Genomic DNA, 22978 nt, shown 5'->3' with positions numbered 1-22978 from the left:
TCTGGGCGTCTGTGATAGAGAGCAGCTACCCCGGAGCGATCCAGATGACCGCAAATCTCTAACAGAAGAGCAGATGTCTTAATGACTGAGCTGGCACAAGCTGGCATCACCCTGGGAGCAGAGAGTTAAAAAGTCCTGAGACTGGTCACTGCCCTGTCTCCCCCAAGAGAGGGAGGGAGAGACAGAAAGAGAGGGTGGTGGGAGAGAATGCAAAGAGTTAGCACTCCCCTTGCAGACTTGTCCCCTCCGTTTTTGTGAAACAGGCAGTGCTGTTTTGAATCGGTGCCAGTGGAGGCTGTCCCAAGCCCTTGCAGCTGAAACTTTTACAAGCTCGATGTTTGCGAGCAGGAAGAGAGGGACACAAAGTGAGATTTGTAAAGGGAGTTTGCAGCTCCTCTGGTCTTCTCTCCTCTTGTTCGACCTGCCTGAGATGCCAGCACAGTGATTCACGTTCGATACCAGCACAGTGATGTCACGTTCGATACCTTTGATGAAATCTTTCAAGAACATGCAGAGCATGTTTTGGAAAGAGGACTGCATGAGGAGGGAAACGGTTTGAAGTGTATGTGAGGATATAATTGCTTTTTTTTTTTTTTTTTAAAAAGAACAAGTCCGTGACATCACACAGGAAGCTGTCTTGGATATTGCCTGAGGAAAGACACTGATGAGTGTCCACGGCACTCTGTGACATACTTGCATTGTGTCCTCTTCGGCACTTGTACATTGGATTATTTCAGTGATTTTCATTTGGATTAGATGGTTCCTTTGCACTTATTTCCTCTTCAGCCCTCCATGACACAGTTTGAGACTTTAATATATGCTGCGGTGAATCGTAATCTAATGGTCTGTTATTTTGACAGCAAACATTGGTTTATATTTGCTTCTAAAGTCAAATTTAATCAAAACCCTGATGGATTTTCATTTTCGTCTGTCTGCTATGCAACAAAACCTGAGTAAAAACTCAGGCAGGTGCAGAACAACTAAAAGACGTCTGGAATGAAAATGTGAACCGTGAGGCATGTACTACCTGGGAATGTTGCCAACTGCTGACAAAAGGCTTTACTGCATCACTCTGAGAGGAGCAGTAAACTAATTTGCTCCGAAATGCTGAAGGAATATCTGATAGTGACTTGTTTGGCCAACTGTAGATAAACCTATAAAACCTTTTGGCTTCGTTTCAAGACAACATGTAAGTACTTTCTTTCATTATTTTACCCAAACTGTCTGCGTTTTTCTCTTTCCCTCTTGCCTCCAAGCCAATAACCCTCTAGTGAAGTGAGTGTCTATTTGATGGCACACAATCTACACATGACTGTAATTGTTGAGTGTATTCAACTCTGTGACATCACCAAACTCACTGTACTTCTATGCATATTCCCCATGGGATCTGTATTTCAAATAGTAATGTGGAGGCAACATTTCTTTGACTTCATGATTTCTTTTCCTGTCTCCCTTCCTCCTCGCTGTCTCTCCTTCTTGGCACAAGGGCAAAAGTGGGCAGGCAGAGAGGAGGGCATGGCCCAGAAACTGCTCTCAAGTCCCAGCCCCTGTTCGAGTGGGGTTCCTTGCTGGGATACTACTCAGCCTTTCCCTCGTCTTGCAGTCAAAAGAAAGGGATGTGGATGCATTCTTGTCTCCTTTCAAACCCGAGATTTTTTTTTTGTTTTCACCATGGCCTCCTTTTGCGGGTCTGACCTGTACTAAAAAAGTTACCTCCAGGTATTTCTGATTTTTGATTCTGCTTCTATTTGGGCCTTCATACTCTTTTGTGTACTCAGGTTTCCCTTTATTTGTGCTTGTTGCAATTGTTAACTTCTTTTATTGTCACTTTACACATGGGGCCTATGTCTGCTTTGCTTGTACACAATGCTTAATTCGACACCATTTTTGCTCAATTCCTGGCTTGAATACATTAAGAAATAATGACCAAATCATTTGTATATTGTATGTTTACGTAGCAGTTTTCAATTATAGAAATAAGTTTTATGCTTGTGTGACTGTCTCATATAGTAAATTAAGTAAATTAACTTGGGTCGGGGCCTAAAGACACTGCAACTCCAATGGCTCAAACAAATACGATTCACCTCATCAACAGAGATTTTAACCTGTAGAGCTAAATGACTTATCTCTGGGAACTCTGAGATAAAAGTCATTTAGCTCTTTTTATAGCTCTTTTGGTTTCTGTGTTTCAGATTTGCGATGTAGGCGTGAGAAACCTGCAACCAGGTGCAACATTAAATCTCTCAAAGCTAAAGTGTGGCGACTGTCCACCATCTGTTTTACAACAAAACGGAAAAACAGAATTACAAAGGTGGAATAAGCATCTTAGTAAACTTAGTTTCCATGTCATGCAAACTGTGTTCCTCATGAATGGTTCCTGAATGCTGCTGTTCGATAGATCTGTTCAGAAACCAGTATGAACCAGATCTGTTTGTTGCAAGCATTGTTCTATACATGAAGGGGCTTGCATTGTAAGATGGCAGGGTCTCGGTTTCAGATCGAGCTTGTTCGGTTCGTTTGGGTTTTACAACCACATGAGCCACGGAGATGATAAAAACATTCAAATTAATTATATACATTAAAAAAAACGTCTCTTAAACCGAACAAATTGATCTCTCATAGAAAACGCATTCATTGCAAACTGACACAGATGGACACATGCTATGTGGTTTTCACTTTTTTGTGGTTTCATTTGCGTGTAGTTAAGTGAGCTTTTGGGTTTGTGAGTGTGAGTGTGTGATAGCGCCAGATGAAGGCATACTGTACAGTACAGAAAGGGTGAATGGAGAAAAAAAGGGGGGAGGGATTAGGGGGGGATGGGCAGGGAGCGAAAATGAACTTATTTCCTCCTCCCCCCAAGTTCTCCTCAGATGAACTTGCTATGCTGCTTGATGACATGTTGTTTGGAAAGCCATATCCTCTGCTATTTGCGTTTCTCTCCTCCCCATGGTTAGAGTGACTCCGTGGTTACCAGGATCAAAGTCTCTTTTTTTTCTTCTGTCGGCTGTTGATTTTATCAGGTCACACTGCATACACACATTCCGCTCTTCCTGTTTGTTTGCAAAAAATGCATTTGATGCAACTCTTCTGTCAATGCCATATCACATTGAAAACCAATCGGTAATTGTTAATAAAAAAGCTTGTTGTAAAAGTTGAGAGAAAGACAGAATATAACATCTGGATGGTCCAGATGTTCCACCAGTGTCTTTGCATTTCTCCTTACCTATGTGGGATATAGGATTGGAAGACTTCCAGTGACAGGATAGAGCCACGTATGACAAGAGTTCACTGAGTAAACTTTCACATGCTGAGATCAGCAAACTTTCAGGCACTCACTGTATTAACATTAAGCTGACTATAAAAAACCGTGAGACGAACTTGTTAGACTTTCATGAGTTAGGTTTCTTGAGAATGTTACTGTTTATATAAGATCCACCTGTTGTACTGAACAACAGTATGGATATGATGTACAGGCCCAAAGACAGGAAATTAAGCAGCCCATATTAAACGTTTAACTGAAAACTGCAGTTCTCTCGCCCCATCACTGTTAAAACAGAATGGCAGAAACCCACAACATTAAAATATATAAATAAAAAATACAATGTCAGCACCTACCTTAGTATACCAAATACTGTATTTATTCTACGAAATGTACTTCCTGTGTGGAGATATACTTTTTTATAAGAATGCTTCTTCCTCAATTTGTGGTTTGACCTTAAACTGCAGAACCAGTCTTTCTATTTAAAGAAATTAAGAACCACCTATTGAGTTATGTAGAACAGTGGCTCTTATTTTTAACTTGTTTTTTTTATCTATCCTTTATTTAACCAGGAAGATCAGATACAATATCTTGTCTGCAACGGATTACTCGTACTAATGAGGTTGTAAAATGAGATACTAAAGAACTAAATACGCTAAAATTAAAACCATGATTTAAATGCATGGTTCTTTCTTAAAAAATACTGCAGTTTTACTAGTTCATACCAGTAAAATTACCAACAACGAATGATTTAAGAAGTATAAATTAGTCTTCAAGCTGACTTGTAATAACTCAGTCATGCATACAGCCAAGAGGACATAAAAAATATTGGTAACCTGACAACCACTAAAAAGCAACTTCTAACATTACAGATATGACAATATTTTGCTCATATGCATATATTGTTTTTAATTCATAGTTTTTGAACTATGCTGTCTGCTATTTGAAAGGAAAACTTAGTTTTACAAAGAAAAAACACAAAAGAATAGAAAGTAAACATCGAGCAGGAAATGGCAAAAACAAAGAAGGAACTTAAAACTAAAGAAATGACTCAGTGGAGCTCAGTGTCGCATGATCTTAAGTTTTCTTGCAACATCTGGTTTCTGAAAAAATGTCAAACAAAAAATGGAACAAGCTACTTATTCTGCAGTCTAACCAACTGACCTGAAAAATGACAATATGACAGCAACAAAATGATATATCACAGCTCTCTTAACTGAAATTACTGCCGATGTTGATTGATCAATCAGAGAGGACGGCTAAGTTACTTGATGCTTCACTGAGATTACACATCTTTTTTAAATGATGCTGTAAATAAAACCGTTACTGGCAGTTGTAGATGCATGACAGACTGAGTCGGTGTTCCAGGTGGACGTAAGCTACCTGCTGATCATTCAACTGGAACCTCTGTCTCAAACAAAACGTAACCACTGGTCCGACATATGGACAAAGTCTGCTTATGGAACAATGGACCTTTCTCTGGACGTGTGAACACTTAGCTCATGTAGCACAAACACAGAGCACCGAGCATTTGGTAGAAGCTACGGCACCGAACCTGACAGCACAATGTCATACCCCCTTTTTATTACATAGCATCCTCTCATTGCATTGGCTGCCAACACTCTCCTCCCCCCTCAGTGGTGGATTCTGCCATGCTGCATCCACGACATCACCCCCTTTTTGTCTCATTCAGATTCAGCTTGGCACGCAGACAATGCTCATTTCTTGGCACCAAATATTGGGAGAGCACCGCGTAAGAGAACCACCCTCAGTCTTTTCCCTCACAACCGTCCCCAAAATTCCGCCGATCATCATGGATCACCGCCAACTTGTGATGGGTATTTTTTTTGTGCCTTCATCTACTAAATTTAAATTTTGTCTTAATCTCTAATGCTTAACAACGTAAGATGAAGAAAGAAGCCCTTGGGGCGTTTCTATGTGAATTAACTGCAATGAAATGTTCATTGGCATGTTGTTTGTTCCAGTACCTGTTATTGTTGTGTGTTGCTCTTCAACAAAGCGGCCATTTTCCTATCACCAGCATCTGGGGGAATATCCTGTGAAGGTCAACTCATTAGTTTCACGTGTAAAAAAAAGAAAAGGCTGTTATTCTTGATTGAGATGCTAAATTTATTCTGCAAGATATAGAGTTTCTGTTAAAAAGGCTGATGCACAATAACTTAACAACAGGATATTTAGAGACAATCAAGGGAAGAATTAAAAAGAAAAATCTAAATGTACCTGTTTGCAAATGTCTCCCTGGCCTGTGGTTGAGAGATGCATTGCACTACTGAATCACAACTTCTTTTTAAAGTGATGGAAGAAGTTACTTTTTTCACCTCTTCCAAGGAGGTTTTGATTTTAGTGGTTGAAAGTTTGTTTTTTAGCTGAATTACACAAAAAGTAATGGACAGATTACTGTGAAACTTGGTAGCAGGATGTGGTCTGGTTTAGGGAAAAACCCATACGATTTTGGTGCGGATACGGATTAAGATCTGGTTCCAGGACATTTTTTTCAACTTCCTTTAACATTGTGAGGTGTTTTTCAAAATTTTACAGGTTTTGATAGAGAAAAAAACAGGGCTGTATAGGGCACTGATATTTCTGGGTACATGTGCAATTTAATGCGGATCAAAATACAAATTTGGATCTAGTGAAGTTAAATTCATAAATAGACTGTCATTAGCATTTGTTTTAAATCAGCTGAGAGAAACAGATGTTTAGATTGGACTGATCATTGCTAATGTAAAGAATGAATGTGAACACTTGTGAAACACAGATGCCAGTCATATCACGTGATATGATGCAGTCATAGTTCGTGCCCAAGTGGCTACAAATTCTGTTTGTAGTTCACGCAACTTTTCTCAAATAAAAAGTTGAATGCTGTCCTGCTTTTGCTCCGTCTGCTCTGCATTGGCCAGCCAGTTAGAGGAGTTTGATACCATTTACCATCTAATTAATTCAACATCTCAATTAAGGCCTCCAGCTCTCTGATGCCCTTGTGCCTTTTCATTCTGCCCCAGTGAGCCCGGCCTGGCACCACCGCCGCACAGTCTGCCAAAACATTTCAATCACTGTCAGCATTAATTAAACCAAAGAGGAATTCAGAATGTTAATGAACTGCCCAGCCGCTTTTCAACCACCGTGGTTCACATGCTAATTTATGCAAAGCGCCCTAGCCTTTGCATGGGTTGACCATCGTTGTCTACAATAACAGTGTCTGGGCTCAGTCAGCTCAGCCAAAGTGCAGCTCTGTCGGGGCCCAGACGGCTTTGCCCAGCTTGTGTCCCAGACTCCGGCTGGCACAGTAAACAGACTACTTTTTTCAATTGACGTGAAGTGGCTTTTACACTAAGCAAAAAGGGCAATTTTCTGAAGTCAATCCTTCAACTTCTCTATTAAAACATCTGAAGGTCAATCAGAAAGCAGGAGCAGGATTCCTTGGCTAACCTTTTAGAATCAACAACTCTCATCTCTCGGAGATGATTAGTGACCAAGCAATTCAGTTTAAAACTAGAATGGCACCACCACAAAGGCTCAACCGCCCCATTAACTCTGTCAATATGCTTGATTTGTTTAATGAAGATCCATGAATTATTCCCTGGGAAATCAGTGAAAATGCCCCAAAATAAAAATCTCACAATGTTTATGGAATTGAAGGATCTGCACCACAATGAAATATTTTTTTCCTGACTCAGTTTTATGGAGATCTGTCATGTTGTTTTTGTGTAATCTAGCTTACAATGAAACAAACAAAACATATACACCAACCTACCAACAAACAAACAGGGATGAAAACATATCCTCCTTGGTGGGGGTAAATATGCCTCATCATTATTTTTGGGGAAAAAAAGTCTATATGGATCTGAAGCATGAAGTAGAAGTTAACAGGTTGTACCACATGTTGGGTGCTGGTGCCAAACATCTCACTAAAATGGCCGAGGTTCTGCATGGGACCAAACTGAGAAAAGACGGACATTGGTTTAAACTGAACAACTTTTCTCTGCCTGTTAGGAAGTAGGCACTAATTCTTGGCTCAGCTGCTGTTTATTATGTGCCAACTATGACTCACATTTTCTATTGTTAATGAAATCTATTTTGACATTAATGTAGAATGTTGTATTTGTTTTGTCTATGGCCAGTGTGTGTTAATGTCCATCCCACTCGCTTAACACTGACCGATGTAAGTGGTCAGATTTATCACTAAGCCGGATGGAACAAGCCTTTTTTTTCAGTCCACTATGTGATGGAGTCTAGGGAGGGTTGGGGTTATTTGCTCTTGGAAGGTAGTTCCTGCAGAAACTGTTACCAGACCACCTAACTCAAGAATAGCGATTGTCATTTGAATAATGTGGTTTAATCATATGTACAAATGCATGTTTTAACTTTTGGTCCTCGTCCAAAGGGGTTTGTTTTCATCCGCATATGCAAACAACTACCGACTCAAAGGGCCTTTCTAGTTTTGTTTGAGATTGTAAAAGTTTACTAAAATGCAGCACTAATGCTCTAACAGTAAAATTAATCATTTGTTTCAAGTCTACTGAGCCGGTTTTCTGTGATGTACTGCTGCTAAACACAATCTGAATAATACTAGATGTAGTAACTCTAATGATCTCGTCCTCTACACTGAATAAAAACTACTTTTCAATCGTTCTTTTCTCCGAGTGGATACTGATATATTTCTCTCTCTTTTATCTCACAGTTTGACTGATGAATTTCCACTGCTGCCTGAATACATCTCTGTCCTTAAGGCTGAGGTAGTAGATTGAATAGTTGTGGGGTTTGTGTCCTCCCTCTGAGATAACTATGCAATCTACTGTCTTTCCTAAGGAGACAGGCTGATCTGCTGTGATGCACGTGAGGAGCTCCATGGATGAAGGAACTCAAGGACAAAGTACTCAGCTCTGCTTTGTCTGAAATCTCTTCAGCAGTGACTTTATTTTCAAAGGTGCAGTTTTGGAACATGTTCTGAAGTTAGTACGTATTGAGTGAGAACTTGTATTTAAAGATGCTGTGCTTGAAGTTGAGCCTAGCAAGGTGAGGTAGTAGGTTGTATAGTTTGTGGGATGGAGTAAATCCTACTCAGGGGATAACTATACAGTCTATTACCTTCCTTGAGAGGTACAATGAGTGCTTGGGCTGAAGCGAACCTGCTCTTGTGGTGAAGGAGCCACTCTGATGCCATCTTGTGGCTAAAGACCATCATCACATTGGAAATGATCTAAGCTTCCGGACCTCTGTTGTGCGTACGAGGAGATGCATTCTCAAAACATCCTGAAGTATCTCTCCTTTTGGTTTAAGAGTAATTGATAAAGCATTTAAGCACTAGAAGTACATCCTGACAGATGTTACAAAAAGACCAGAAGACACAAACACCGGCTCAGAGACTGTAAACTTCTGTGAAAACAAAACAATAAAGAACATAGTCAATGGCCATTTCAATTTTCATAATAAATCAATACAAACCAGTAACTATGGAGTTGACCGATAGAATACAGTTTACACGGTGGATGTTTGCAGACTCGCAATCATTTGCCAAATCAAACACATTCAATAACATGGAGAAGTAAAACGAAAGTAGTTTTTTTTTTGCAATAAAAATATCACACGCTGACAGTATTTGATGACTCAAACAAAAATAAATGTTTTCATTTGTTTTTCATATGAATTCTGATGCAGTTTATAAAACAGCAATTTGAAATCAGTCTGAATTTCCTTTCATTTCTTGCTTATACTCTTTTACACACTCACTGACCTACTGCTCATTTGCCAATTGTTGCAGAGAGTTAACAAATATGTCGGCTTAACTTTGGGGTCAATTCTGGCACTTCTCTTTATTTATCACTTCTGTTTCTTCCATTTTAAAAGCTGCTCTCAGCAGCTTTAGGAATTGCTCTAAAGAGAAAATGTATTTTGGAACTTCTTGTACAAATTTGATGTGAAGTGTGATGGCAGCATTTTGCATTAGTTTTGACCAGGTTTTGACACTGGTCTCACTAAATAAATTAAGAACAAGTATGATTTCCCACCTCTTCGACAAGGCAGTTTTAAAAAGCCATAAGTCTGTATGGTCCAGGGATGTGTGGATTAATTTAATGCTGCAATAAAATATCAATACCACAGATATTATTTCTCATTTCTAGCATCAATAGTATCCACACCGGTTTCAGTTTGTCTCTTCTACTTCACATCAATCTTCAGTGGTTGTGGTGCGGTGTGTGATCAAATGTCTTTGCTGCTGAGGCATCACCACCAATTTGAATAAACCCTTAAAAGTCACAAGAGAAGAGCTGGTACAGAGAAGAAGAGAAGAGGAAGGAAATGCCTCTGACATACTCTCTGCTTAGCTTCCTACACACCTGCTTCAGTGGGGAATCAAACCCAGGTTTCACAGATGACAGGTAGAAATTATACCACTCATTACGATGCTTTCTAACCTTTGGGCAAATTATTTAGTGTTAATTAAAATGAATTAAGATTTAGACAATTGATGATGCACAAACCTTATAAATCACTACTCACTGCTTTCCTCTAAATGAAGCTGCATTAGCCACTAATTATCGGTATCAGCATTTTTGGACCTGAATCACAAGGAAATTCTGCAGCATCACACCCCCATATATGTTCTTGTAAAAGTCAGCAAATTGAGAGTGCCATTCTATAACTGCAGTAAATTTACTTCAGCAGAGAATTAGAGCCTGATTGATGGATTTTTGATGGATACATTGGCCGATATATGTATTCAAAAAAATTGGCAATGATTGCTAAGATGCTGTTATCAAAGAGAGACTTGATATTTAACAGTTTAACCAAAAACTATGAATAAAAAGAAAATATATAGATATAGATATAGATATAGATATAAAATGTAAAACGAAATGCTAATCTTTTCCGCATTCTGTAAAATGAATGTTTATTTTGGGAAATACTGTCATAAATGCAGATACTGATGTTTCCATGAAAGACAATATATAAGTCAGACTCTGGTATAAATGATAAAAACTGCAGTGCATTGATTTTTATGATAATTTATCAGCGATATGATATGATACCATTAAATGAATGGTATGAAGATTTGTAAAACTCTGCAATAAATGCTATAAAAAAATAACTTCCATGTGCTACAATACAATACATACGGTTAGGGACAGTGAAGGTTATTTCCAAGAGTGAACTGAAACTTGGAGAAAACAGAAACAGAAAAACAAAAGTGAAATGAAACTTGGGGCAAAAAACAAGACCTGAACAACAAGAGGTTTTAAAACAAGCATCCTCTAATTTCTCCTGTGCTGCAGTTTTTACAATACACACACATGCACACACTCTCACATAGATACACACACACATTCCTGAACGTGACAGATAACAAATCTCTCAGTCCACACATAACTATGTGCACACTAATATTGAAGAACATAGATTCCTGATTTAAATAAACTTTCTTTACCTTTCACACGTCAACAGTCCGTCAAAAACGACTCACAAACAATGAACCCTTTAATCGTCGTTGGTCACACTGATGTTGTTTACCGACTGGCTCAACTGAGATCCTTGATTTTCATCCCCACATGTGGTGAACCGTCTCCAGATCTGCAGGTATGCGCTCCTTATCTTTTGTATTTTGAAAGCGTACACCACTGGGTTCACAGCCGAGTTTGCATGAGAGAGCAGGATGCCAATATGAAAAGCCGACACAGGTACGGTGCTAGGATTATCGAAGTAAGCGATGCAGTTCATGATGTGGAGTGGGAGCCAGGACAGAGCAAACAGAGCCAAGACCAGAGACAGAGACCCTGCCAGCTGCTTCTCTTTCCTTAGGTAGTTCAGAGATTGTTTCTGGACTCCGTTGCCTGGTTTCTCTCTGAGGCTTCCTCGAATGATGCAAAACACAAGGCCGTACAAAATGGTCATCATCAACAGTGGAGTCAAAGTGCAGAGAAAGAAGTTGAAGTAAACCAGGTATGACATGGGGATAACGGATATAAACCGGCACACGATTGTAGAGTTGGTGGAATCAGATTGGTCGAAGGTTTTGTGGTTGTACCATCCAAGCATGGGAGCAAAGCTTAGCGGGATTGCAACAAACCAACATGCTGCTACCACAAGCCATGAATGTCTCCGCGTTATTGTCCTTTTGTACCTAAGAAGAAAAACACTAATTATAAAAGCAGTTATCTGTGCATTCAAAACATGGAAATCTAAGCATTTTGAGAGTAAAGTCAAAACGTCAACACATAAGTAAAATTGTGTTGAGAAAGATTGTGTTGAGAATACAGTCAAAATAAATGAGAGGAAGATTGTTCTTTTCATTTGGCATTTTGAGAATAAAGTTCAACTGCATTCTTAAAAGTTCAGGTTTTCAACAATTTGTCTTTATTCTCAATATTAAAAAAATTTAAATTAAAAAAAATTAAATTTCTTATCCGAGTTAGTTTGATTTTACTCTCAATAAGCAAAATAAAAATACATATCACTCCTCGGATTTAGCTCAACTTTACTCACGACATTTCAAATTATCTTTTGATAAAGTTTGAAAAAATCTTCCTCTTCTCTTTTTGTCTCAAACCTGGTCCTAAAACCTAATACTCTTCCATAGAAAAGGATCAGAGTTGAGGTTTAGATGAAAATGGATCCAAATGTAAAACTCAGCTTTCTAGTGCTGCTGAAGAAAAAAAGAAATCATACCTGAGGGGGATACACACGCGGAGGTAACGGTCCACAGCAATAGCCGCAAGACACAAAACTGAGACCGACGTCAACAGGATGACCACGCAGCTGATGAAGAGACAAGTGTGAAATGAAGTCTCCACTCGTCCGTCCACCACCACAGCCAGCGGTATGGCTACACAGCCAACCATGAAGTCTGCGGCAGCCAGAGAGACGATGAGGCAGAAGGTGGGCAGCTGAACGCTCTTACTGGCCCACAGAGCCAAAATGACCAACATGTTTCCCACGCAGCAGCTGACAGCGATGAGCACCTCCAACAACGTGTAGATCACTTCACCCGGGCTCATCGTGCTTCCTGTGTGGCTGATGTTTGGTTTCTGTAGAAGTGTTTCTGAATGCACGTCTGACCGTGCTGTGCAGCTTATCATTGATCTTGTGAACTTTGAGGAAGTCCTCAGCCACCCTGCTTTTTTTCCTTTTTTTTGTGGGTGTTCTCCTGTCTACTGTGGTGGCACAAGCTTTCTTTTAATGCTGCAGGTCAAACTGTTGCAAAAATAAACTGTTTGTATTTTTAATAAAATGTTTTACATTATTAATCAGCTTTCTGATGTTTTAAAGAACCTATGATCAAAACTAATCATCACATTAAAAAAGCTTGTTTATGGTTTTTCTTGTTTTTTTTCTCGGATGTTTACATAAGAGGCCATTGCACAATTTACTGATCATTTCAGGAAACAGAGGGATTTTATTTGTCCTGACTCATATTCTTGTGTGAGAAAAGTAGGATACTGTGTATGTCTTTGTAAGACTCACAAAGTCACCAATGTCACTTCCTTGAACGAAACCGTAGTATTTGTAAACTTGCACCGCAACAACCAAAAAAGAAGCAAGTAAAGGGAAATGACACATTTAAAATAAATGGATCATGTTACTAATAAAACAAGCAAATGTGAAAGTACCAATACCATAGCACCACAAAGAACCATCCGGCTGAAGTCAAGCTATTGTATACATAACATTGCTCAATAAAAGATGTTGAAGAGAGATGTGAAAGTGTGTAAGAGATGTGAAAAAAACTTTACAACTATTTACATCTAAAAATGGTCTAATGCTGTTGTTAAACAGGGGAAATGTTTGGTGGTTTAAAAAATAGACAATTTAGAAAGAATTTGCCATCGTGTCAAAAATGCAGACTGGGAAAAGTGACAACAGCAGACGGCTGTGGTTCCTGCTTTGGATACTAACCAGCAGGTCTGATGTTCGATTCCCAGCTCCTCCAGTCTGCATGCCAAAGTGTCAAAGTGTGAATCGCATGAAAGAAAAAAGCTCTGTGTATAGAAGCAAGCATGAATGGGTGAATGTAACTCATACTGTAAAGCGCTACAACTAGAAAAGCATATAAAGCATATATATATTATATATATAAACACAGGCCATGTACCATTTAACAGTAGGATGTTTAACAAAATGACCCAAAGAAATCTAATTTAACTCAACAGGAAACTCTAATTGTTTCTCTGAGACATTAAGTAGAGTTTAGACACTATATTGGGATTCTCTCCTTCTATTGCTCAAACCTTCACATTCAAAACTAGATTGGCACTCGACAGAGCACATATCTCCACCAAGACCCAACAGTCCCCTTATGAAACCACATTTATATACACTCGATCCACATTTTTATTTGGATCAACCCCTAATTAAACAGACTATCAATATCAGTCTCTGATTTTATTAGTCAATATCCATGAGTTAATCTCTGAGAAAACAGGAATATTGAGAAACACCCTATTTCACAATATCAAAAAGACTGAAAGAAAAATTCCTGGATCCACCCTCCAACATTTTTATAGCAAGTTTCATAGTAATCCGACCTGTGGTTTTTCTGCAATGCTGCCAATTATCAAACAAACATGGATGAAATCATATCCTCCAGTGGTGGTTAAAACAGCAGAATGACAACGAGAGTCATAAAGAACCATCTTCATCAACAGGTGGAACAGGAAATCCTGCTGTAAATGGCCTGGTACCAACAGAGCCCTGATGTTTTGGACAATCCACCAACAAGTGTGGCAAGTTCTCCAGGATGCTGGGTACAATCATAGACTGTATGGTACAATATACAAATAGGCTACCCCAACAAAATGACCTCACATGTACACGACATAAGAGAATTGGTGCCAATTTAAAGGCAAAGGGTGATCGCACCCAATATCGATTTATGTTTATTCCACTTTGAATGGAGTTAGCTAACAACAAATTACATTACTGCTAAGGTAGGGCTGAACAATACTGCCAAACAGTATATCCACATGAAAACTCAAAGAATTATATCCGTCTATAGAGAAATAAACGTCACGTTAGAGATGGATATTTGCTCCTGAGTTAAGATTGAGCTTTTAAATTCTTCTTAATGAGCAGAAAATGATGAAACACTTGATAAACAGCAAAACATTTTACACATCGAAGGCAGATCAATAATTCCTCACCGTGCTGAACGATGTAGAAGCAACATATCGATACCTATAGGACGGATACTAATATATAAATGTTGGTTTATCATCTGCATACTGTCACATGTGGACCACAGCAGTATTACAGTAAATTAGGACGAATGTAAAGTACACTTTGTCCATTTAGCTTCATGAAAAGGAAACAACTGTGTATCTTACATTTATAAAACATGTTCTTAATCTGAGGAGGGAAACAGTGCAGCTAATGTGACACATTAGCTGCGTGTGTTAGCATGATATCAGCAGTTAGCAGAACAAGGGTTTCCTCTCTTTGGACCACAGGAGTTGTTGCCAGCTAACAGGTGAGCTAACAGGTGAGCTAACAGGTGAGCTAACGTCATAGCACAGATAGAAGACACACTGAATCCAGCCAAACGCTAAGCTAACGTTAATTAGCCATGATAGCAGGTGAGCTACACAGACACTCACCAGTGTGTGCTGATGTCCTCAGGTGACACACAGCAGGTGGACACGTGGTTAAAACTTGTGAATCCTCCAAGAACCTCCATCGTTCCTCTCCTCTACTTTACTTCTCCCCATCTGCATGAACAAATCCTGCACAACAGCAGGTGGCGCTGTCTGCGTGACTGGAGCAGGTGTGCATGTGTGTAGGTGAGCAGAGGGGTGGGGCCATGGATAATAATACAAATAATAATAATAATGATAATGATAATGATAATGATGATAATAATGATGATAATAATAAAAACCTTATTTGTGTAGCTATTATCTAAACAAGGTTACATAGTGCTTCACAAACTGCACGGCAAAAAAACAAATGAATAAATTAAAAGGCATTTCATTCAATTTAAACGCTGAATTATATTAAACAACATATTAAAAAAAAATAAAAAGAGAGACCCAACAGTTCCCTCAATGAGCAGCACTTTGGGAGGAAATGTTTCCTCATTAACTGGAAAAAAACCTCCAGCAGAAACATTCCCAGTGTGGGCGGCCGTCTGCAGACCGGATGGGGTGACCAGAATGAAAGCAGAACCTCCCAGCATGATGTGAAAGTTGTCTTAAATGCTTGATGGCCTGAAAATTTTAGGTAGATCGAGTCAGTGAAAGAGCTTCTGCGTTCTACCCACACAGTTACTGCCCTTGATGGGAAGTGGAGGGTGTGTACATTTTTGTCATATCACACTTAAGATGACTAATGAATCAGTCTGAAGAATTATAATTACTTCATGTATGATCCAGTCCCTGTTTGCCATGGTGTGTTTGTGAGTAAATGAACGATCACAACTTGACTCAACCCGTGCAATGGTTAAATATTGAATTGCTTTAAAACGAACAGACAACATTAAAAAGCTCTCTGGCTGGTGCCACACAGACTTCATCTCATGGGCACCATTTGCCGCTGTGGAGGCAATTGATCTGTACATTTACAGTAATATCAAAACCACTACTGATTTTTTGATTGCACATTAATTTGGACACTCATAATATTTTGGGGAAATGATAAGCAGATATTAGAGACACAAAAAGACAGACCCTGTAGAATCAGGATGAAATTAAGTCTTAATTAAGCTGTGGTGCTTTGTGAGGACATTGAAAATAATTTTGCTAATGTGAACCGGTAATAGAAGCTTCGCTGTCATGTAATCTCTGCGGCAAATGCACGAGCGGATCCCTGCAAGACTGTAATCAAATTCATTGCTATTCAACTGTCAGTTGGATGCTGACAAATGGCAAAAGGATTTAGCACCATTAGTTTCTCTGTTGTATCACATCAACTGTTAAAATAAAACCACAATAACAACAGGTTTTTCATCATTAGATCAAGAGGGGAAAATAGAAACAAGATAGATAAAGAAATAGATAAAGCACAACAGCATGACTTCATGATCATTGATTTACTACGTTTCATACATAGGCTACTGCAGTATTATATTTGTTGAGACTTTTGATATTTACAGACACTATAATACATGCATTCTACCACTTGAGCTGATGAAATCAAGCAGGATACGGGCCCAATAAAATTGATTCAGCGTCTGCTCACGAACACTCCACACCACATCCTGATAATATATATAGATAGTGTCTCAAAGCAACATCCTGACTCATTGCTTTCTTTAAAAAAAAAAAGACTCAAGCGATCAGATTGAATATATTTACAGGCAGATACTGAATATGCCTCCTCAAGCAAGTGCAGACCATTTCAGTGATTGCTTGCTCAGTGTCGCTCGCTGCCAACGTCTTTTCATTCTCAGATGCACAATTACATTAGGTTTTTGTAAGTAAGTGAACCTTTGGACGCTGCCTGCAGCTTACACAGCAGAGAGAGGCTGATTTAAAAAGAGTAGAGAACAATAAGCAGAATAAATGTGCCTTTGGAATGAAATGCAAGCCAGTGAGATATATAATAAACTTTCATTGATTATATAAAAAAAAAAGTGAAAATGTGTAAATTAAAAGAAAAATTATAAGATGATAAGATGTTTTCGCACCATTTGGACAGAATTATAATTAAAAGCTTGGATTTAAAATGCTGCACTCTAATTTGTTGTTACTGATGTAATGGTTGGAATAAATGATGAATCACACAGAGGCTACCTCAAATCTGTCATTACCCAACTCCAATCAGCCCTGGGTCTCTCAGGTATTGATGTTGCATTATCAAAGTAGAACATGTGCATGTGCAGATTAGTTGATCCATATAAAAGAGGAGAGACAAGGAGAGTCACATAAAGGATGATGAATTCCAACAATAATCGACCTGCACATGACACAGGCTCGACGCAAAGAGATGGAAGCGAAATTCATTGCAGCAGTAAAATCTATATATAAAATAATGTGGTGTAGCACACAGGTTGGATACATTAGTACTGTAGCACTTACAGAACCTCTAAAACTGACAGAATGTCATGTCTCGTTTGTTTAATCTGCACAGAAACAAGAAAAAGAATATTAGTCCTTTAAATATGCCAGATGTTTTTTGTTATTCCTTGGGAAATCAGTGAAAATGTAAAAAAACGAAAACACCAAAATTTTGTGTTCTCACTTGACCGATTTTTCATCAAACCATGAAAACTACAATACCACGACTAAAAAGTGATGCAAATATTCTTAATAGGAGTAAAACTATTACTGCAGGGTGCTGCAGAAAGCAGAGTCCCTCCCCTCAATTTTATGACTCGCTCCTTACAGAGTAGAGAGGGAGTAAGTGAAAAAGAGAGAGCAAGAAAGAGAGAGCAAGAGAAAGCGAGTAAGAATGTCAAAGAGGGGCCGTGCTCTGTTATCTAGTCTCGTTCGGAGCCTGAACATATGGAGGATTCGTTCAGCATCCTGAAGTGATGCTCATTGTGTGCATATGGCAAAGAATACTTTCAGCTGAATGTACACACAATGGAGGATGTTTCTGATCTGAGGCAAAACCCAAAGTGGAGTCAAGAAGTTTCAACATCCAATTTCAATTTTTTTTTATCTGACCAAAGGTAAGTGAGATCTGCGAACTGTAAAAATGTCCTCCTCTCCTGGCATCAAGGCTCGGGAGCATGTGGACATGGTGTACATCTCCATAGAGACAGCTGTTGCCCTGGCCTCTGTGCTGGGGAACGTGCTGGTGGTGCTGGTGGTGTGTGTGAACCGGGCTCTCCGCGACACCACGTTCTCCTTTATCGTGTCTCTGGCGGTAGCTGACATCGCCGTGGGCGTCCTGGTCATCCCCCTGGCCATCATCATCAGCCTGGGATTCAACACTCAGTTTTACACCTGCCTCTTCCTCTCCTGCCTGCTGCTCATCATCACCCAGAGCTCCATCCTCTCCCTGCTGGCCATCGCCATTGACCGATATCTCAGAGTCAAGATTCCCATCAGGTGAGGAATCGTCTTAAAAACACTTAGTTGGACTTTGAACAATGTCATCTAATTGTACTCAGGTTTTTGAAAGAAACCAAGGAAAAGAGAGGATTTGTTTGTTCTGTGTTCTTTGATGGATGATGTAATGACGTTCAAGTATCGGGAACAATAAAATATTCATAACTGATGGCAGAAACATAATCTCTTACTTGTTATGATTGCCTCCAGTCAATTTGTGGTTCCTTGATATGCTGTAAACTCTTAACGCTCTGTAATGCATTATTGACATATATTAATTTGCCTCATTTCAAAATAAATCAAATGATAATGCAACACAAAAGGCATATCTTCAATACCCAATATCCATATTACACAAAATCTTGAAATGTTGTTAGAATTCCCTTAGAATGAACACATTGCAGTTACCTGCTGAATTTTATGGTTGAAGGCATTTTTGAAAGTCGCCCCAATACAATTATAGAACAACATAGTTATAGTAGTAATAATGGTACAGAGAGCTTCTCACCTCACTCCTTCATTGGCCCTAGTATCATAGAGTGTTAACATTTTATCCTCCAGCTAGTAAATCAACAGGGGGCGGTCTTCAGCGTTGATGCCTGACATGGCACAATATATTATTGCCTGGTTTAAAGTAAATCGATGGGCTGCCTATCAAAAGCTTTTAAGCAAATGAAAATGTTCCTTTCTGCCTTAATTCCTGACGGAGGCACAGTATGTGGAGGGATCTGGCAGCTGTCAATGCAACTTTTTGTTTATCTGTTGGATCCTGACGTCAACAGCTTGCACACAAGAAAAATACTTCTGAAGAGAAATCAAGGGACTAGCATTCGTTCAAGTAAAACTACTACAGTTGTATGTAATAGTGCATTTAGGTAATCACATTCGACATGTCGTCTGTTTTATCCAGGTACAGCACCATAGTGACCCAGGGGAGAGCCTATGTGGCAGTCTGTCTGTGTTGGATCCTCTCCGTCCTCACTGGGTTGGTTCCAATGATTGGTTGGAATAACCGTGACGTCCAAGGAAACCTCAGCACTTCCAGTGAAATTGTGTGCAAATTCACCACGGTCATGAGGATGGACTATATGGTGTACTTCAATTTCTTTGGCTGGGTGGTGGTACCGCTGACCATAATGATCGCTCTGTATGCCGAGATCTTCAGGGTGATCAGGCAGCAGCTTAACCGACGTGCAGAGGCCACGTGCGATGGAGAGCGGTACTATCAGAAGGAGCTGAGGCTGGCAAAATCACTGGCCTTGGTAGTCTTCCTCTTTGTCGTGTGTTGGCTGCCGATACACATTATGAACTGCATCGACTTCTTCTGCCCACAGTGCTACATACCCAAGTCTGCCATGTACGTGGGGATTTTCATGTCCCATGTGAACTCAGCCCTCAACCCAATGGTTTACGCATTCAGGATAAAGCGGTTCCGCATTACACTGGTGCAGATCACTCGCCGCTGCATGTTATGTAAACATGCAGAGCCCACCCCGTGCCCCAACAGCACACCAGCCCTGCCGAAGAAAGTGGATGTAAACCTGTAACAAGGACTGGAGTTTTTCTGAGTATATCACTCACAGTGAGACGGTGCAGTGATGGGGATCTGGAGATTATGTGTTATTTGGACCCATTAATAGTTTTCTAAAAAATAAATGTGAAAGAGTCAGAAATACATCCTGCACTCAAGGAAAACCATAGAAAAACAATCATTCTGCATTAATTTGTTTTCACTCAATGCCTTCTTAATCGATTCATATTGAATTATAATATGTATGTCAACATAAGTAATACGAAAAACGTTTCATGTTCAAAAAGTTTATCAGTAAGTTCAACGGAATAAATTAATTTATAATCTAATCTTACATTTACTATTTCACATTTAAAACAATTTCAAGTCTGCAACCATGGCAACAACTCTGTGTTTGAGTTTAATGCTAATGATGACATACTAAGTAGGTGTAAAACTTACTACATTTCTTGCTATGTTAGCGTGCAGTGAATCGACTAGTGTGGCGAAAAATTATATTGAATTTGCACAATGAATTAGTTTGTTAACGCTAAACGAAAGCATCTGACTCACAATGGGAAGATTTACTGTTTACAAAGATGGATAGAGAGCACTGTGTATTTGTATTTCACAGAATCTCAATAGAGAGAAGGGGAAAGGCTTTTCTTGGACAGCATGTTCACGGTGAAGTTACTAAACTGAATGAAACAAGAATTTGGTAATATCAAAGCAATTCAGCCATCAGTCTTAATCAAAGGAAGCAGACACCTCTTTAGCTAATTCAGGTCACTTTTGCCATATTTCAATAGCTGTGGAAAAGTGTTGAAAAAAAGGCTCTGAGGCATTTGTGTTAATTACCCACAGAGCATTAGGGCTGACGTGATTTATTTATCCTCTAAACTCCAAAGCTTCTGCTAAAGCGGTCCAAGTTCTGCTTTGTCATCAGTTTCACTTATGCCTGGTTTTACTCACACTACTACCAATCACATAAATAAAGGCACTCAGTGGAGCACATACCTCTGCAAAGGCCAGACAGTCCTCTTATATTCAATTAAGCTGCAAGTTTAAGTTGCACACACTCCTTGATGTTAGTCCCAGGATTGATGCATTTTGCATTTAAAAAATTGTGAAAATAAAAAAAATGAATAAAAGAAGCCCTATCTCGCATTGTTGAAAGTAATTAAAAACTCTGGATTATTTTAAATGATTGGGTTCTTTCTTGGCTCATGCACCTTACACCATGTTTTGTTGAAATCCATTCAGACATTTTTGCATAATCCTGCGGACAAACAAAGAAATGTACACTGGTGAAAGCATAATCTCCTCAGTGGAGGTGAAAAGGTTAAATCTGGTTTAGGAGATGCATGTTCAAATGGCATTTGATATGTTTAAACCACCAGGTTTGTGTATTTTTATGTGCCCTCTTTCTCTCTGTCCTTGCCACACAAATACTTCAATGCGTATTTTACCATCTGTCACCTTCATCCTCGCTGAGGGATTTGAAACTGCTGAGTGTGGTGTAATCCTCAGCCCTCGTCTTAGTGAGGTAGGTGCCACGAAACCGATCTGGCATTTACTACCTCCACACCTTTGGCTGGCGGCCTACTGAATGCTGAAGAGGCACAAGCATGGTGTAGGTGTGGAGACAAAAAGCCAGGAGTCTCTATTTCTTTTGTTGTTCCTTTCGTCATCCGAGACTAATCTGCTCTGAGGTAATACCTTTCATATTCATCCCAAACAACTGCAACAAGTTTGTGATGTTTTAGAAAAGACACAAAAGCAATGATGCTTTGATGATTTGGATATTCTCAGAGGACTAAAGGAAATTTTAATTTGCAGCACCGGACCATGGCCGATACAGATGGAGCAGAGGTCGGCCAAGACCTGGAGGCTCCAGAGGAAGAGATGTATGATGAGCAGCGACTCTTGCTACAGTTCGGAAAGTACAGCGAATCTCGGCGTGCAGTCCCTTGGGAGCAGTGGACCTTCAGAGAGAAAGCAAACTATTACATTGATCGCATCTTCCTTGGGGTATTAGTCATTTTCTTGATTATGCTGCTGGCAGAGTTTGGCTTTAAAATGTGGTACGTGACGAACGTGACGAAGATTGTAGAGTTTGTGATGGATTCATTGGCCTTTGTGTTCGACTGGCTCTTCACGCAGGAGAAACAGGAGCATCTGGCTGAATTGTAGTGAGATAAAAACAGTTGTGCAGCTGTTAATCTGTTGAATGTACCCAGCGTCTGTGTGAGGGATGATCACAGTGGTTTTTTCTATGATGTTTTTGGTGGATGTGTTTTTTTTAAGGCCCAGTAAAGAATCCATTTATACCCCCATGATGCATAAATCATTTATCAACTTTACGTTTGTCACTGTTTCAATAGAAATAAATAATGTATGCTATTAACTGAGTTATTTGTTTGTCCTTCTGTACACGGAACTAAAGAGTTGTAGCATCTCCACTCCCACCTTCTGGTCATTGTGCTTCCTTGTGCATTTCCTTCCTTCCTTGCACTTTTAGAGATGTTTCATTTATTTTTCTCTATTAAATATAATTTAATTTCAAATTAGCATCAGAGCAGGTACAGAATGTCAGTTAGTTAAAGCATGTGATGCAATAGTGTTATCTTAAAGGGGAAATACAATGTTTTAAAGGGATAAATTAAGCTATGATAAACTCATCCATCTTTCATGAGTTTTAATGTAGTCTCTTTCCTTTTTTTGATTGTTTACATTAGTTTTTATCTTCACTTCAACCCTGCCTCAATTATTAGACTCATTATTTCCACTTTAACTGATGGATGTTTGAGATGTCCTCAATGTCTGGTGCAAGTAAGGCCTCTTAGTTGTTTGCGGCGCAAAGAAAAAAATAGGATGCATGATTATGTTCCACTGAATCAAAAGCCTCTAAATTGAGACTTTTTTTTCAATTAGCTGTTTTTAAAACTTAAAACTTCCCTCTTACACTTTTCTCCTCGTGTATTGAGAATATTTGAACATCCTCTTTCAATATTTAAAAAAAAATCTGCTGGACAATAATCCAACAAATCCTACAGAACTTTACTGAGGCCGACAATTGAACAACATATACGGTGGCACAAAATTCAATTGTTACATATGAACTAATAATAATAACAAAAATAAGATTTTCAACAAAGTTACAAAGTGCTTCACGAAATGATTAAAAAAATAAATGAAGAGAAA

The 22978-nt window shown here is 39.1% G+C and overlaps 2 protein-coding genes and 1 long non-coding RNA gene across 3 annotated transcripts; 2 read left to right on the top strand and 1 right to left on the bottom strand.

The window, feature by feature from the left end:
* Window positions 1–1565: 1565 nt before the first annotated feature.
* LOC138411814 (uncharacterized) lies at window positions 1566–8963 on the top strand. The gene is made up of 2 exons (XR_011244297.1): window positions 1566–1719; window positions 7962–8963. It is a non-coding gene; the product is annotated as an uncharacterized lncRNA (long non-coding RNA).
* A 1183-nt stretch (window positions 8964–10146) lies between these two features.
* Window positions 10147–12373, bottom strand: LOC109635377 (adenosine receptor A1-like). Its single transcript, XM_020096522.2, has 2 exons — window positions 11945–12373; window positions 10147–11399 (listed from the first exon to the last, which is right to left on the bottom strand). Exons 1-2 carry the CDS (start codon window positions 12352–12354, stop codon window positions 10757–10759), a joined length of 1053 nt encoding a protein of 350 aa, XP_019952081.2. The 5' UTR covers window positions 12355–12373; the 3' UTR covers window positions 10147–10756.
* A 4323-nt stretch (window positions 12374–16696) lies between these two features.
* On the top strand, window positions 16697–22185 carry LOC109635451 (adenosine receptor A1). Its single transcript, XM_020096612.2, has 3 exons — window positions 16697–18264; window positions 19175–21486; window positions 21614–22185. Exons 1-2 carry the CDS (start codon window positions 17909–17911, stop codon window positions 19809–19811), a joined length of 993 nt encoding a protein of 330 aa, XP_019952171.1. The 5' UTR covers window positions 16697–17908; the 3' UTR covers window positions 19812–21486; window positions 21614–22185.
* Window positions 22186–22978: the final 793 nt, after the last annotated feature.

This window comes from Paralichthys olivaceus, chromosome 2 (genome assembly GCF_024713975.1).
Source record: "Paralichthys olivaceus isolate ysfri-2021 chromosome 2, ASM2471397v2, whole genome shotgun sequence".
Taxonomy (NCBI): domain Eukaryota; kingdom Metazoa; phylum Chordata; class Actinopteri; order Pleuronectiformes; family Paralichthyidae; genus Paralichthys; species Paralichthys olivaceus.
Note: the sequence above shows the minus strand (reverse complement) of the source record. Positions and strands in the feature narration are given on the sequence as shown.